Source organism: Sorex fumeus, unplaced genomic scaffold (assembly GCF_029834395.1).
Source record: "Sorex fumeus unplaced genomic scaffold, SorFum_2.1 ptg000025l, whole genome shotgun sequence".
NCBI classification, from domain to species: domain Eukaryota; kingdom Metazoa; phylum Chordata; class Mammalia; order Eulipotyphla; family Soricidae; genus Sorex; species Sorex fumeus.
Window position 1 is genome coordinate 1,494,690 of NW_026606082.1, and position 12,725 is coordinate 1,507,414.

Genomic DNA, 12,725 nt, shown 5'->3' on the forward strand with positions numbered 1-12,725 from the left:
CAACCCTAACCCTAACCCTAACCCTAACCCTAACCCAACCCTAACCCTAACCCTAACCCTAACCCTAACCCTAACCCTAACCCAACCCTAACCCTAACCCTAACCCTAACCCTAACAACCCTAACCCTAACCCTAACCCTAAACCCTAACCCTTACCCTAACCCTACCTCTACACCTACACCTAAACCCTAACCCAAAACCCTAACCCGAAACCCTAACCCTAACCCTACACACGCACCCTAACCCTAATCCTACCCCTACCCCTAAACCTTAACCCTAACCCTAACCCTAACCCTAAATCCTAACCCTAACCCTAACCATAGCCCTAACAACCCTAACCCTAACCATAACACTAACCCTAAACCCTAACCCTAACCCTTACCCTACCCCTACCCCTAACCCTATAACCCTAACCCTAAACCATAACCCTACACGTGCACCCTAACCCTAATCCTAACCCTAACCGTAACAACCCTAACCCTAACCCTAAACTCTAACCCTAACACTAAACTCTAACCCTAACCCTAATCCTAACCCTAACCCTAACCCTATAACCCTAACGCTAAACCCTAACCCTAAACCCTAACCCTAACCTTAACCCTAACCCTAACCCTAACCCTAACCCTATAACCATAACGCTAAACCCTAACCCTAACCCTAACCCTAACCCTATCCCTAACCCTAACTATAGCACCCGATAGTATAGGCAGCAATTCAACCTGCTTCTGTGGATGAATGTCCGGAATTGTTTCAGAGCAGAAGGAGCATTGCCACGAGGAAGAAAATAAAATCATATAAGTCAGGAGACAAGCCAGAAATCAGAAATCTAGTCTGCGAGGCCTGCCCCTGTGAGTTTCCAAGAGAAAAGTCGTGGGTGCACGGGGGACTCGAGTGTTCAGTGGCCAAGAGCCGCCTCACCAGGCTGGATGACGGAGATGGATGGACGAAGGGCCACACAGGGGCCAAACAGGGACTACGGGCTCATCGCGGTAGTCGGTTTATTTCTCTCTCTTCCCCAGCGTAGTCTGATCCCTCCCCTTACAGCACAATCGCCCAATCGTAGTCATAGTTTGGTCGCAGTCCCGGTCATCCTAGTTCCATCATCCCATTCTCCCCGAAGACTTCAAAGTCCTCTCCTTCATTATCTCCTTCCTCGTCTCGTCGTGTTATCTAGTCCTCCTGGTCCTCATAGACCTTCTGGTCCTCAAAGACCTCAAAGTCCCAAGCTCCCAAAGTCATCATCTTTCTAGTCTTCAATGTCTAGTCCCCTCTTACCCCTTACAACATAGTTATATAGAAACCATGAAGGGTGGGGGTACACAAAGGTGGGGTTAAACATTGTCACAACAAACAGAGGTGAAGTCATTCCTGCAGGGGAATTCCTAGGACTCAAGGACAAAGTCTCATCTGAGGGCTCAGCACTCTAGCGGAGATCCACTCAAGGGCGGGATTCCATCCAGGGTGTATTGCTTTCTCCTTTCCTCGGCTAGTAATCCACTTAAACAACCATAGTATATTTATTTCTTATAATAGTTCTAGTAGTTTTGTGTGAACACAGTAAGAGCTGTATGAAGCTTAAAGATAGACTCTTCTTGGGGACATCTCGCTATATATTCCAGACCACAGTCCTCAGGCCAGGTTAGTCTTTCCTAACCCCAGCAGGGTCCCTATTCAGTTACTTCTTTTTGAGTCATGACAGAGTTTGTCCCATGACCAGGCTCTTGTTATACTTATGATGCTTAGCTTGTTTCCTTTTGATGCCAGGGTAGCTCACAGCTTGGCCTGGGTCCATCCAGTCCCTTCATTTGGACCCTGCTTTTGGAGTGCTAGGAACTCAGGGCAACTGAGGCTTAAGTCAAGTAAATATGGATGCCCAGGAGTAAATATTTTTTTGGAGTCAATTAGCTCCAGGGATGGAGCACAGCAGGTAGGGCGTTTGCCTTGCACGTGGCCGACCCAGGTTCAATTCCTCCATCCCTCTCGGAGAGCCCGGCAAGCTACCGAAAGTATCCCGCCCACACGGCAGAGCCTGGCTAGTTCCCTGTAGCGTATTCGATATGCCAAAAAAAAAAGTAACAAGAAGTCTCACAATGGAGGCGTTACTGGTGCCCACTTGAGCACACTGATGAACAATGGGAGGACGGTGCTACAGACAGTGCTACAATGCATTTAGCTCCTATGTTACAGAGCATAGCTTGAACTGTCTTCCTGTGTCTATACAAAAAGGACATCGCTAAATAAACCATGCACATGACCTCAAGGAAAGAGAAAAGCAGTATAGGATAATTAGTGCCTGATGGGGGCTGGAGCGATAGCACAGCGGTAGGGCGTTTGCCTTGTGCACAGGCAGCCCGGCCGAGCCGGGTTCGATTCTTCCGCCCCTCTCAGAGAGCCCGGCAAGCTACTGAGAGTATCTCGCCCGCGCGGCAGAGCCTGGCAAGCTCCCTGTGACGTATTGGATGTGCCAAACGCAGTAACAACAAGTCTCACAATGGAGACGTTACTGGGCCCGCTCAAGCAAATCCATGAACAACGGGAGGACAGTGTTTGTTTGTCTGACAGTGCCTGATGGAACTGGGTGTGCCGCAGGGGCACTGCTGTGGGAGTAGTTCAATAAGCCTAAGCTCCCTGTGGGCAGAGCAAGGACAGCCCAGCGTTAGCCAACATGCCCCCACCCTACTTTTCTTGGCAGGGTTGGAGGAAGGGAAGGGGTGGGCCACGGGGCCGTGCTTAGGACATCCTCCCCGGGGTCACTTCTTCCCACCCCCTCCCCGTCTCTGGTACGTCAAATACGTGCTCTTGGTTATCCCCCTATTTCTCCAGTCAGTGTTTAGTGATGTTAGAAAGCAATTGTTGCTGCAGACAGCTCGACTGGCTTCATTTCTTGGAACATGTTCTGTGACGCTAGATTCCTCTAATGGGACTCACTTACTTTTATTTCCTTGTCATATTTAGGGCTTCTTCAAGGAATTTTTCTTCAAGAAAGGAATGCTTCATTAGCTCTTAAGTGTCTGAGAAAGATTTTTCTATTGCCCTCACACATAAACCAAATAAGATGTTTTTGGCTTTGATTTTGGCTCACAACCTCGGCATCACCTGCACATATGTTGCTGTATAAGTACCGCACGCTAACTGATCGCTCCACTGGAGTGATAGCACAGCGGGTAGGGCGTTTGCCCTGCACGCAGCCAACATGGCCAGCCCGAGTTCGATTCCTCTGCCCCTCTCGGAGAGCCCAGCAAGCTACCGAGAGTATCTCGCCCGCACGGCAGAGCCTGGCAAGCTCCCCGTGACGTATTTGAGATGCCAGACACAGTAACAACAAGTCTCATGATGAAGACGTTACTAGGTCTGCTCGAGCAAATCGATGAACAACGGGAAAACCGTGACCATGACCATTTTGGCTCACACCCGGAGATGTTCAGGGGTCCCTCCTGGCTCTGTGCTCAGGAATCACCCTCGTGGTGTATGTGGGACCACGTCAGAGATCACTTCTGATGGACTTGGGGGACCCGATAGGGCGCTGGGGTTCGAACTCTGATTAGTGGTGTACAAGGCTAACGCCCTCCCCACTGTGTTATCCAATCCCTCCGGCCCTGGATTTTGGTGGTGTCGGGGCAGGAGTACAGCGCCCTGTCCGTGTAGAAGCTTGTGCCCCGCCGGTGAGCTGCAGCCGTTTCACCCCAGATGTTTTGGTTTGGTTTTTGACACACCCAGCAGGGCTTGGGTGCTATTCCCAGCGCCATGCTTGGGGGTGGCTCCAGGCAGTGTTTGGGGGAGCATGCAGTGCTGGGGCTTGAACCCGGGTCTCCTGCCTGCAAACCACACCCTCGGCCCAGTGAGCCTCTCTCCCAGTTTTAAAAGGAAGACAGCTCATACTGAATACTAAGCCTCACAGCCCCACACGCTCCAGCAAGACTCACCGATAACTGTCACCTCTGCTGGGACAAAAGACCAGGGGGAGGCCCTCAACAAAGCTTTGTACCTCCTGGGGCTTCATAATGCCCCCCAAGACCCCCTCTGTGTCTGGCGCCCCAGTTCAGCTGCCACCTGAGAGTCCCCCTGAGCACAGAGCCAGGAGTTGGGTCTGCGCACAGCCAGCTGTGGCCCCAACAAAAAAATTAAATGCTGGGGGTATGGTGCCACCTGCAGGTCAATCTATACCTGTGAGGCGAGTGCATCAGCAGCCTGATGGTGCCTTCAGACTTCCAGATACCCCAAAATTGCTGCTGTGCCTTTGGCCAGACCCCAAAAACTTGGGGCAAAGTTTACCAAGAAAGTAAACGGCCAAAAGTGAGGTATGTGGGAAACACCCCCACAAATGACCTCTGGATCAGCTATATCATTGGAGGCATGGCCTCTCTGGTTCCTGATCGAACTGCTTAACGTCCATGATCCCAGAGACTCAGAAACAAATCTCGAAACCCAGCAGCTTTTGGCAGAAATGCATCCAGTCCTTGCAGTAGGTTACCAATGCTGGGCCAACCCAGGTGGAAATAGGTTTCGTGCTTTGGCCTGTTCCCCCTGGCGGCCCGGTGGCCACCACCCTCCAGAGGCCACTGGACAGTCAGATTTGGGACCGCAGTGATGAGACATTTTGGGCCTCATGGGATGGGGGTGGAGCCGGTCCTTTCCTCCCCACCCCAACAAGACCCCAAGTCATCATCGCCCACGAACCGCCTCTCTGGCTCCTGATCAAGCTGCTTAATGGCCATGATCCCAGAGACTCAGGAGCAAATCTCGGAACCCAGCAGGTTTTGGTAGAAATTCCTCCAGATTTAAGTGTTAAAGTTTCAGAATTTCAAAATCACGCGGCCACTACTGCAGCCACGCGACATCATATGTTATTCATAACCAGCAATAGAACACAAATTGTCTAGTGTTGCCTTTTCAGCAGATCTGAGTGTTGGGGTAAAGTCTCAAATAATAATGGTGGGTCTGGTGTCAAAATATTGAATGTGATCAAAGTAAAGAGAAAGTAATGTGGAAATCATCTGCCCCCACAGGTAGGGGGAGGGTGTGGGATCGGGGCATACTGGGGTTGTTGGGGTGGAGAATGGGCACTGGTGAAGGTACGGGTGTTTCATTGTATGACTGAGACTTAGACCCGAAAACTCTGTAACTGCTCTCACGGTGATTCAATAAATAAAATTATAAAAAATGAAAAAACAGCAGGTAGGGCATTTGCCTTGCTGACCCGGGTTCAATTCCCAGCATCCCATATGGTCCCCTGAGCACCGCCAGGGGTAATTCCTGAGTGCAGAGCCAGGAGCAACCCCTGTGCATCGCCAGGTGTGACGCAAAAAGCAAAAAACAAAAAAAAGATGGAGTTCATGCACAGTTCAATCAGCTAATCAGTGGCTGAATAAATAGCAGTACTCCTACATTTTAAAAAATGCTATTTTACGTGTGTGGTGCCGGGGGCAGAACCTTGGGCTAGCCCCTACACTTGCCAAGCCCCATCTCCAGAGACTGCAAAGGGTTAAGCACGCTGCGGGTTCCCTGGCGGAGACAAGCCAGAGAAGTGACGGGTCCCACCCCACACCCCTTTCATATCTGTGGTCTGGGTCATTTCCGCCCCTCCTGGCCGAGGATGGACAGGTATGGCTTAGGGCTTGCCACATCTGGGGTGTGGGGTGGGTGACTAGGACCCCTGGGGCAGAATGCAGGTCCTGCAAAAAGTCTTCTGCATTCCAGTATAAAACAGACCCTTTGGGCTGGAGCGATAGTACAGCGGGGAGGGCATTTGCCTTACATGCGGCCGACCCGGGTTCGATCCCCAGCATCCCATATGGTCCCCTGAGCTCCGCCGGGGTGATTCCTGAATGCAGAGCCAGGAGTGACCGCTGTGCATCACTGGGCATGACCCCCAAAATCAAAAAAGAAAAAATCCCTAAAAACAGACCCTTTGCCCAGCGCCCCAGTTCCCTCCTAACACTGTGTGGACTCCTTCAGCTGTCAGGCTTGAAGCCCACTGGCGTGGAGTCCTGGCTCGGAAGGAGGCTGAAAAGAGGAAGTGGGCCGTGTGGATCATCAGGAAGTAAGTTCTTGGCGGGGAGGGTGGGCAGGAGGGGGGGAGGAGAGGCCCGCGGCTATGGGTCCTGGGGCTCCTCAGGGTACCGCCACGGCTGGGCTGACCCTTTTGGGTTTATGCGCCACCTTTATCTTGAATCGTGCAGCCCCCTCTCTGGCCTTTGCACCCCCTAACTTGACAGTGGCCCGTGTTTGCAGTGGCTCAGCCTAGCGCAGAGGGCCCGGCATGCAGTAACCCCAGAGGTCAGCACAGGTCAGAGGCATGAGCGGGGAGAGGACACTAAGGCAGGGTGGGGAGTGCAGCAAACTGGAAAGCTCGGGTGGCTGCAGAAGATGTCCCCACCCGTGTTCGCTGGGGCCTCGCTGGAGAGAGGCTGGGTCCGAGCTGCCCGACCTTTGCATCTTCCAGGGCAAGCTGGGAATCTGCAGTGCATGGAATAGCTCCCCTGAAGGGCCATGAATCCACATTACTGGAACCCAACCGAGCAAACGGGGCGGGTGCCACAGAGTGTCTTAGGAGGCAGATGTGAGCCATGAGCTCTCAGCGGTGACCAAAATCATCTCAGTGGTGGTGGTCTCTGGACAAACAGATCCAAAAATGAAAATGCGGTCAGAGAAATCTTAGGACTAGAGCACAGGCTTTGCATGCAGGAGGCCCGGGTCCGTCCCTGGCACCTGACGGTCCCCTAACACCACTAGGAGTGACACTCCCACTCTCTGCCTAAGCATCACTGGATATGGTACCCCACCAATATATATATATATATATATATATATATATATTTGCTTTTTGGGTCACACCCAGCAATGCTCAGAGGTTACTCCTGGCTTTGCAATCAGGAACTATTCCTGGTGGTGCTTGGGGGACCATATGGGATGCCGAGGATCGAACTCGGGTCGGCCGCGTGCAAGGCAAACGCCCTACCTGCTGTGCTATCGCTCCGGCCCCATTATTTTTTTAAAAAAGAAAACAAAGGGCCAAAGTGAGAGTACAGTGGGTAGGACACTGGTCTTGCCTGCAGCTGATCCAGGTTTGATCCCCGGCGCTCTGTATGCCCCCCCTCCCCCACTGCCTGGAGTGAACCCTGAGAGCAGAGCCAGGAGTAAACCCTGAGCACTGCCAGGTGTGGCCCCCAGGCAGAAGAAAACTAAAAGAACGCTTTTCCATTAGGTTCATTAAGGGATTCATCCATCGTGACAAGCCCCTGAGTCCCGATGACGAGGAGTTCCTCCTGCTGGTGCGCAAGAATTACATTTTGAACCTGCGGTATCACGTCCCAAAGAGCGTCTTGGATAAGAGTTGGCTGAGGCCGCCAGGCATCCTAGAAAACGTAAGGCCTTAGCCCGGGACCCCTGGCGCAGGGCTCTGCTGCCCACGCTCTTCGTGCCCCCTCGGCCAAGCACTTCTTTGAGAGGTGTGCAAGAGAGCATGGACTGCGTGGGCTTGGAGGGCTGCTTTCTGGATGCAAAGAGCTGGCGTGGGTCTGGCCGGAGCCCGGAGGAAGGCCTCTCTCCTGGACAGCGCCTTCCAGGTGGACACGCGAGCTGGAACAGTTACTCCAAAGTGGGGTTCTCGGAGCCGAAGCAATAGTGCAGCCTGTCTTTTCATGCACCTGACCTGGGTCTAATCCCCAGCACCCCACATGGTTCCCTGAACCCTGTCAGGAGTAATTCCCTGAGCACAGTGCCAGGAGTAAGCCTGGAGCACTGCTGGTGGTGGCCCCAATATGAAACAAAAAAAGGGGGGCAGGGGTCTCAGATCAGGGCTGCAGCAATAGAGCCGGGAGAGAGTTTGCCTTGCACGCAGCCAACCTGGTTTCATCTACCACATGGTCCCCCAAGCACCACTAGGAGTGACTCCTTCCTAAGTGCTCAGCGGAATAAGCCTTGTGCACTACCGGATGTGGGAAATTAACCCCAAAACCAACCAAACAAGGAAGCGGGGAGGGGTGTCTGAGGGCGCTGGGTCTGGAGAGCAGAATCACTGTCAACCCCTGGGCTCCCACCAGCCTGAGTCAGCCTCTCTCGGAATGAAGAGTCCGCTGCTCCACACACATGTTCAAGTTTAAGAAGCTCTTGGCTGGGGCCGGAGCCATAGCAGAGTGGGAGGGGCGTTTGCCTTGCACGCACCAACCTAGGTCCGACCCCCAACACCCATAAGCTTCCCTGAGCCCACCAGCCCTGATCCCTGAGTGCGGAGCCAGGAGTAAGCCCTGAGCACCGCCAGGTAGGACCCCCAAGCCGGAAAAGAAGTGCTAGTTTAAGTCAGGAAGACAGGGCAATGGGCTGTGTGTGCTGGAAGCCCAGGGTTCGATCCTCGGCACCTCACGGCCCCCTGAGCATGGTCAGGTGTGGCCCCAAACCAAACCAAGAATCTCAGTCCCTGGGCAGTGCAGAAAAGCCTGCGGGCAGATCTGGAGGGCGAGCGCCATTCTTGGATGAGAGAGAGGCAGCCGGACTGGAAATCCGGAGGCACTGTCCAGCCCGCAGGGGGGAGGTGGGAAGTGCGGGCGGGGCAGCTGGACGCAGGGCCGTGTCCTCCGCACAGGCGTCGGCGCTGCTCCGGACCATGTGCACCAGGAACCTGGTGCGGAAGTACTGCTGCGGGATCACAGCCGAGCGGAGAGCACTGGTAGGCAGGGGCGGGGGCGGGCAGGGGCGGCAGCTGGACCCACTGGGCCTCGTCCTCATCCTCAGTGGCAGGGAAAGCCCGGGGTGGCATGGGTAGGTGGCTCAGTGGAGCCCTCGCTCAAGGTCAGCCCTTAGTGAACACCCAATGCACACACAGACACACACAGAGACACACACACACACAGATATATACACAAAGACACACACACACACACACACACACACACACACACGCTGGCAGGCAGCCCCTTGGACCCAGCCTGAGTCCAGGACGCCTCTGGGCTCTGCCCACGAAGCAGGACCACACACACACACACACACACACACACACACACACACACCAGCAGGCAGCCCCTTGGACCCAGACTGAGCCCAGGACGCCTCTGGGGGGACCAACAATGACGGGAAGTGTCAGCCTCAGTCTCCATGGAGACCACAGGGCCACACCCAGCTGGGTCCAGCCTGCCCACGAAGCAGGACCAAGGGTCAGCCAGGAAAGCCGGGATTGCCGTGGGGCCCGGCCCTGTGTCTGTGCGTGGGACGAATGTGTTTCCAGATGCAGCAAAAGGTGGTAGCCAGCGCGGTCTTCAGGGGCAAGAAAGAGGGTTACGCAGAGAGTCTGAATCAACCCTTCGCCCACAGCCGCATCGGTGAGTCGGCTCGCCGTTAGGGACGGGAGAGACGGCGCGGGAGGGCTGCCCGTCCCACCCCTCCTGCTGGGGCCTCCAAATTCAGCTCTCCAGTCCAGTTGGCCGGGTATCACCAGGAGTGGCCCCCAGACCCGCGAAGCCCCACTCGGGAGGGTTCCCAACCCCCTTAAACAAGCCACAGAGGTCGGACACCCCAGCATTTCCCAGCTACCGAGGGCCTTGGTCACGGCCACGGCCACAGCTGCCAGGGCGACTGGAGTGTTACCGAGGGTCTCGCGGCCACTGAGTTCTGCCTCCCTCCCAGATGAAGGCGACATTAACCCCAAGGTGCTCCAGCTGCTCGGCAGTGACCAGATCCAGGTGAGAAGGTGGGGTCCTGCCTCGGCCGGGACAGGCTGGTGAGATGGGGGATCTGGAGGGGACAGGGGAGTTCTCTGTGGGGTGCAGGGTCCTGCAGCCCCCAGAGGAGGAAGCAGCCTTAGTGGGGAGCAGGATGCCCCGGGAGCCCCAGTGGGCTTTCCAGTTTAGTAGCTGTGAGGTTGACGGCAGGCGGGGGAAGGGGGCAGGTGGTCCTTAGTGGCTGCTCGGAATCCTCTGGGCCCCACAGTGGGGGGCTGAGTGCCCACACGCGCCTCTGCTGGCCTCTCTGGAGGCCCCGGGTGGCCAGTGCCAAGCCCTGCCTTCCTTGGGCCAGGTAGGGCACGTGGGGAACCAGGAGTGCGCCCACCGAAAGCCTGCATCCTCCCATTCTACTGGGGTCCCCCGTGTGCTCCTGGCCTGCTGGGTTCCCGTATATTCCCAGTCTGCTTCCCACGTGCTCCCAGCCTGCCGGAGTCCCCGCCTGCTCCCTGTGCCCTCGCCAGGGCTGAGCGATGCCCCCGGTCCCCTCCTGGCAGTACGGCGTCCCAGTGATCAAATACGACAGGACCAGCTCCAAGGCGCGCCCACGGCAGCTGCTCCTCACGCAGAAAGCCGCCTACGTGGTTGAAGAGGCCATAATCAAGCAGAAAATCGAGTACGCGGCACTCCGGGGTGAGCGGAAGCCGGGCGCCACGCTGGTGGCACCCAGGATGCGTAGACCCCGTCCTACACACACACCTGTGAGCCCACAGCACCCCGCGTTCTGGTGTGAGCGCTCCTCCCACTGCACCCAGTTAGGAGAAGTGGCTCAGGGCTGGGGCGGGGAGGGGGGGACCCCGATCTCCCTCATCTTTCTGCCCTGGGGGCTACACAGGAGCTGTGCTGGGGGACCCCACAGTGTCAGGGGTCCAGCTTGGCTCCCCGCAGGCCATGCGCGTGCAGGTCTCCCTCCAGCCCTTTCTTGTGCCCACCATTCCTGGGCTTAGTCTAACTGAGGGTCTGTCTCAAGGGGTCTCCACGAGCAACCTGCGGGACGGGCTCTTGGTCATCCACGTTTCGCCCGAGGTCCACAAGCAAAAGGTAAATGAGAAAACAAAGTCCCCAGAGAAAACACGGGAACCCCCACCCTCAGGCGGCGCGGACAGGCCTCGGGGTGCTGGTGAGCCCCTGCGCTCTCCTCTCCGCCCAGGGGGATGCCATCCTGCAGTGCGAATATATCTTTGAGGTCGTCACCAAGCTCGTCTTGCTGGTTAAGAAGGAGAACCTCGTCCACGTCGTTCAGGGCAGGTGGGTGGCTCTGTCTGTCCCGCTCCGAGAGGGGGCTAGGAACTGAGCCACAGCAGGGGTGGGGGAGATGGTGCGTGGACATACCCTTACCGCAAATGATGCCTCAAGGCATCCAGGAAGGGGCCAGAGTGCACAGGGCTGGAGCTTGCCTTGCCTGCGTCACGGGTCACGGTCCTCCTGTTGTTCATCGATTTGCTCGAGCGGGCCCAGTAACATCTCCATCGTGAGACTTGTTACTATGTTTGGCATATCGAGTACATCACGGTTAGCTTGCCAGGCTCTGCCGTGCGGGTGAAATACTCTCGGTAGCTTGCTGGGCTCTCCAAGAGGGGCAGAGGAATCGAACTCGGGTTGGCCATGTTGGCCACTTGTAAGGCAAACGCCCTACCACTGTGCTATCGCTTGCAGTCAACCCGGGTTTAGTCCCCAGAACCCCATATATCCCCTCCCGTCGCCCCTGGCACTACCAGGAGTGATTCCCGAGTGCTCACACACCGCGAGGCCACCCTGAGGCTCCATAGGTCTTTCAGCAGCCCAGGGAGGTGCCACGCACAGCCCCAGGACTGCCGGTACCCACACCATCCCAGGGGTCCAGTTCTGTGGCCAGAGGAGAAAGTCCCCACGGGTCAGGGAGAGTGGGATGATCTGTTCTGTGGGCCCAGGAGAGCCCCACGACCACTCTACGCCCCTGACTTTCAGACAGGGCTTTTCAGATCCTCAACTGATGGGTGCCGGTGAGATAGTGCAGTGGCGAAGGCGTTTGCCTTACACGTGGCTGGGCCTGTACCCCAACACGTCCTAGGGTCTCCTGACAACGCCCAGGAGTGATCCCAGAGTGGTCCCAAAAGCCAGAGACACAGCCCAGCTGAATGAGGGTCAAATGATGCCAGAAATGGGTAGTTTACTGGTGCCATCAGAGGCAAGCGAAGGACCCTGAATTCAATCCTGAGCTTGGTCCAGCTTTCTCCTTGGCTGCCCTGAGGCGAGGGGGAGCAGTCACTTAACGCTTTGTGCATTTTAAGTTTGCAGTTTTATATAAGTCCTGGGAGAGAAGGTACAATTGTTTTCGACACTGGACCGGAAGAACAAATCTATAAAGACAAAAAAGGACAATTAACAGTGGTGAGTGGCGGAGGAGTGGGGGAGGGAGGGAAACCGTTTTGGGGAGAGAATGCACGAGAGAATCCCAAGCCTCACCATGGTAACTGCATTCGCTGTCACCCTGTTTTCACATCTACATCTGAAGAACACAGTGCACGGGGATGAAGGCCCTTGCCCTGCCCACAGCTGGCAACCCAGTCCATCTCATATAGCCCTGGACCACCACCAGGGGTCCCTCCTCAGCACGGAGCTGGGAACAGCTCCTGAGCTCTGCTGGATCCGTGGCTCAAAACCGGAGAAAAAGGAAGCTTTTAAGTTTTTTTTTGGGGGGGGATGTTATTGTTTCAAACCCTGAGGGGGTGGGGGTGGGAAGCTTTATCTGCCAGCGAGCAAGGCCGACACTAAACGGGTTTCCTTGGGGGACATGAGGGTGTCAGGCCGGGGGCTGGGAATCTGTCATCTGAGACTCGCACCTGGAGCCTCGTACCAGGCTGACAGGCCCAGAACCCTCACCACAGGTGATATGAGGAGCTGACTCTTGACTCAGTCATGGCCGGAAATGACGTATCAAAAGCCAAGAGGCTGAATTCCCCATCCCACCCCCTTTTTGGGGAAGCAAATGTTTTAATTCAACGTAGCTGTGGGGAAGAGAAAGGGAAGTAC

General features: G+C 55.7%; 1 protein-coding gene across 1 annotated transcript in view; it reads left to right on the forward strand.

The window, feature by feature from the left end:
• The window catches only part of MYO1H (myosin IH), a 55,554-nt gene that overhangs the window by 40,960 nt on the left and 1,869 nt on the right, over positions 1-12,725 (forward strand). Inside the window, exons 22-30 of the mRNA XM_056114468.1 lie at positions 5,956-6,040; positions 7,205-7,364; positions 8,582-8,665; positions 9,221-9,314; positions 9,619-9,674; positions 10,211-10,346; positions 10,684-10,754; positions 10,864-10,961; positions 11,984-12,083. Coding sequence (XP_055970443.1) covers positions 5,956-6,040; positions 7,205-7,364; positions 8,582-8,665; positions 9,221-9,314; positions 9,619-9,674; positions 10,211-10,346; positions 10,684-10,754; positions 10,864-10,961; positions 11,984-12,083 — 884 coding nt within the window. The remainder of the gene's footprint in view (positions 1-5,955; positions 6,041-7,204; positions 7,365-8,581; positions 8,666-9,220; positions 9,315-9,618; positions 9,675-10,210; positions 10,347-10,683; positions 10,755-10,863; positions 10,962-11,983; positions 12,084-12,725) is intronic.